The sequence below is a fragment of the Oxyura jamaicensis genome, unplaced genomic scaffold, assembly GCF_011077185.1.
Source record: "Oxyura jamaicensis isolate SHBP4307 breed ruddy duck unplaced genomic scaffold, BPBGC_Ojam_1.0 oxyUn_random_OJ102527, whole genome shotgun sequence".
Lineage (NCBI taxonomy): Eukaryota > Metazoa > Chordata > Aves > Anseriformes > Anatidae > Oxyura > Oxyura jamaicensis.
Genome location: NW_023312252.1, coordinates 277 through 1,783, shown reverse-complemented (window position 1 = coordinate 1,783; position 1,507 = coordinate 277). Strand labels below are relative to the sequence as shown.

The following is a 1,507-nucleotide window of genomic DNA, read 5'->3' as shown; positions in this document are numbered from 1 at the left end:
GGGGGGGCGTGGGGTTGGGGACATCGTCTTGGGGGTGGTGGTCTTGGGGACATCGTCTTGGGGACATCGTCTTGGGGACATCGGTCATGGAGAGAGGGGGGGACGTGGGAGATGGGGACCTCAATTTGGGGACATCACCTTGGGGACATCGGTCTTGGGGACGTTGGTCTTGGGGCAAGGGAGGTCATGGGACATTAGGAGGTCAGCTTGGGGACATCAGGAAGTCAACTTGGGGACATCATCTTGGGGACATGGGTCCTGGGGACATCGGTCATGGAGAGAGGGGGGGACGTGGGAGATGGGGACCTCAATTTGGGGACATCATCTTGGGGACGTCAGTCTTGGGGAGAGAGGGGGGACATGGGACATGGGGACATCGTATTGGGGACATCACCTTGGGGACGTCGGTCTTGGGGACGTTGGTCTTGGGGCAAGGGAGGTCATGGGACATTAGGAGGTCAGCTTGGGGACATCAGGAAGTCAACTTGGGGACATCATCTTGGGGACATGGGTCCTGGGGACATCAGTCTTGGGGTAAGGGAGGTCATGGGACATGGGGACATCAACTTGGGGACATCACCTTGGGGACATGGGTCCTGGGGACATTGGTCATGGAGAGAGGGGGGGGACATGGGACATGGGGACATCAATTTGGGGACATCTGCTTGGGGACATCGGTCTTGGGGCAAGGGAGGTCATGGGACGTTGGGAGGTCAATTTGGGGACATCGTCTTGGGGACATCGGTCATGGAGAGAGGGGGGACATGGGGACATCAACTTGGGGACCTCAATTTGGGGACGTCGGTCTTGGGGAGAGAGGGGGGACATGGGACATGGGGACATCGTCTTGGGGACATCATCTTGGGGACGTCGGTCTTGGGGCGAGGGAGGTTATGGGGTGGGGGGAGGTGACGCTGGGGGACGTCAGCTTGGGGACACCGGTCCTGGGGTAAGGGAGGCCATGGGACGCCACGACGTCACCGTGGGGACAACAAGGCCGTGTCCCCCTGTCCCCCCTCCATGTCCCTCCCACCCCCATTAGTGCCCCTCCCCCCCCCCCCCAAACGTCCCCGTCCCCTCCCCCACCTGGTGGCCTCGCCGTCGCCGCCGTCATCGTCGTCGCCGTCCCTGGGGACCGGAGGGGACCCAACCTGGGGGGGGGGGGAGGGGAGGGGAGGGGAGGGGAGACATGACGTCACGGCCGGGGGGGTTGGGGGGGGGCACCCCCTCCCCCCCGCCCCCTCCCCCCCCTCGGCGGCCGTCCTCCTCCCCCTCCCCCTCCGCCCGGCCCCGCCCCCACCCCCTCCTCTTCCGCTTCCTGGCCCCTCCCCCACACTTCCTCTTCCTCCTCCTCCTCCTCCCGGCGCCGGGTGAGTGCGGGGCGGGGGGGGGGGGGGGGGAAGGGTCCCCGGCGGGGGAGGGGGGGGCGCAGGGGTGGTGCACGACCAATTGCAAGGCCTCGCGCTAATTAAAAGGCCTCGCGCTAATTGCAAAGGCTTGCATTAAT

At 65.1% G+C, this 1,507-nt stretch overlaps 1 protein-coding gene across 1 annotated transcript in view; it reads right to left on the bottom strand.

The window, feature by feature from the left end:
* The window catches only part of LOC118160164 (zinc finger protein 497-like), a gene marked incomplete at its 5' end in the record, with an annotated part of 4,682 nt that extends 3,531 nt beyond the window's left edge, over positions 1-1,151 (bottom strand). Inside the window, one exon of the mRNA XM_035314700.1 lies at positions 1,087-1,151. Coding sequence (XP_035170591.1) covers positions 1,087-1,151 — 65 coding nt within the window. The remainder of the gene's footprint in view (positions 1-1,086) is intronic.
* Positions 1,152-1,507: the final 356 nt, after the last annotated feature.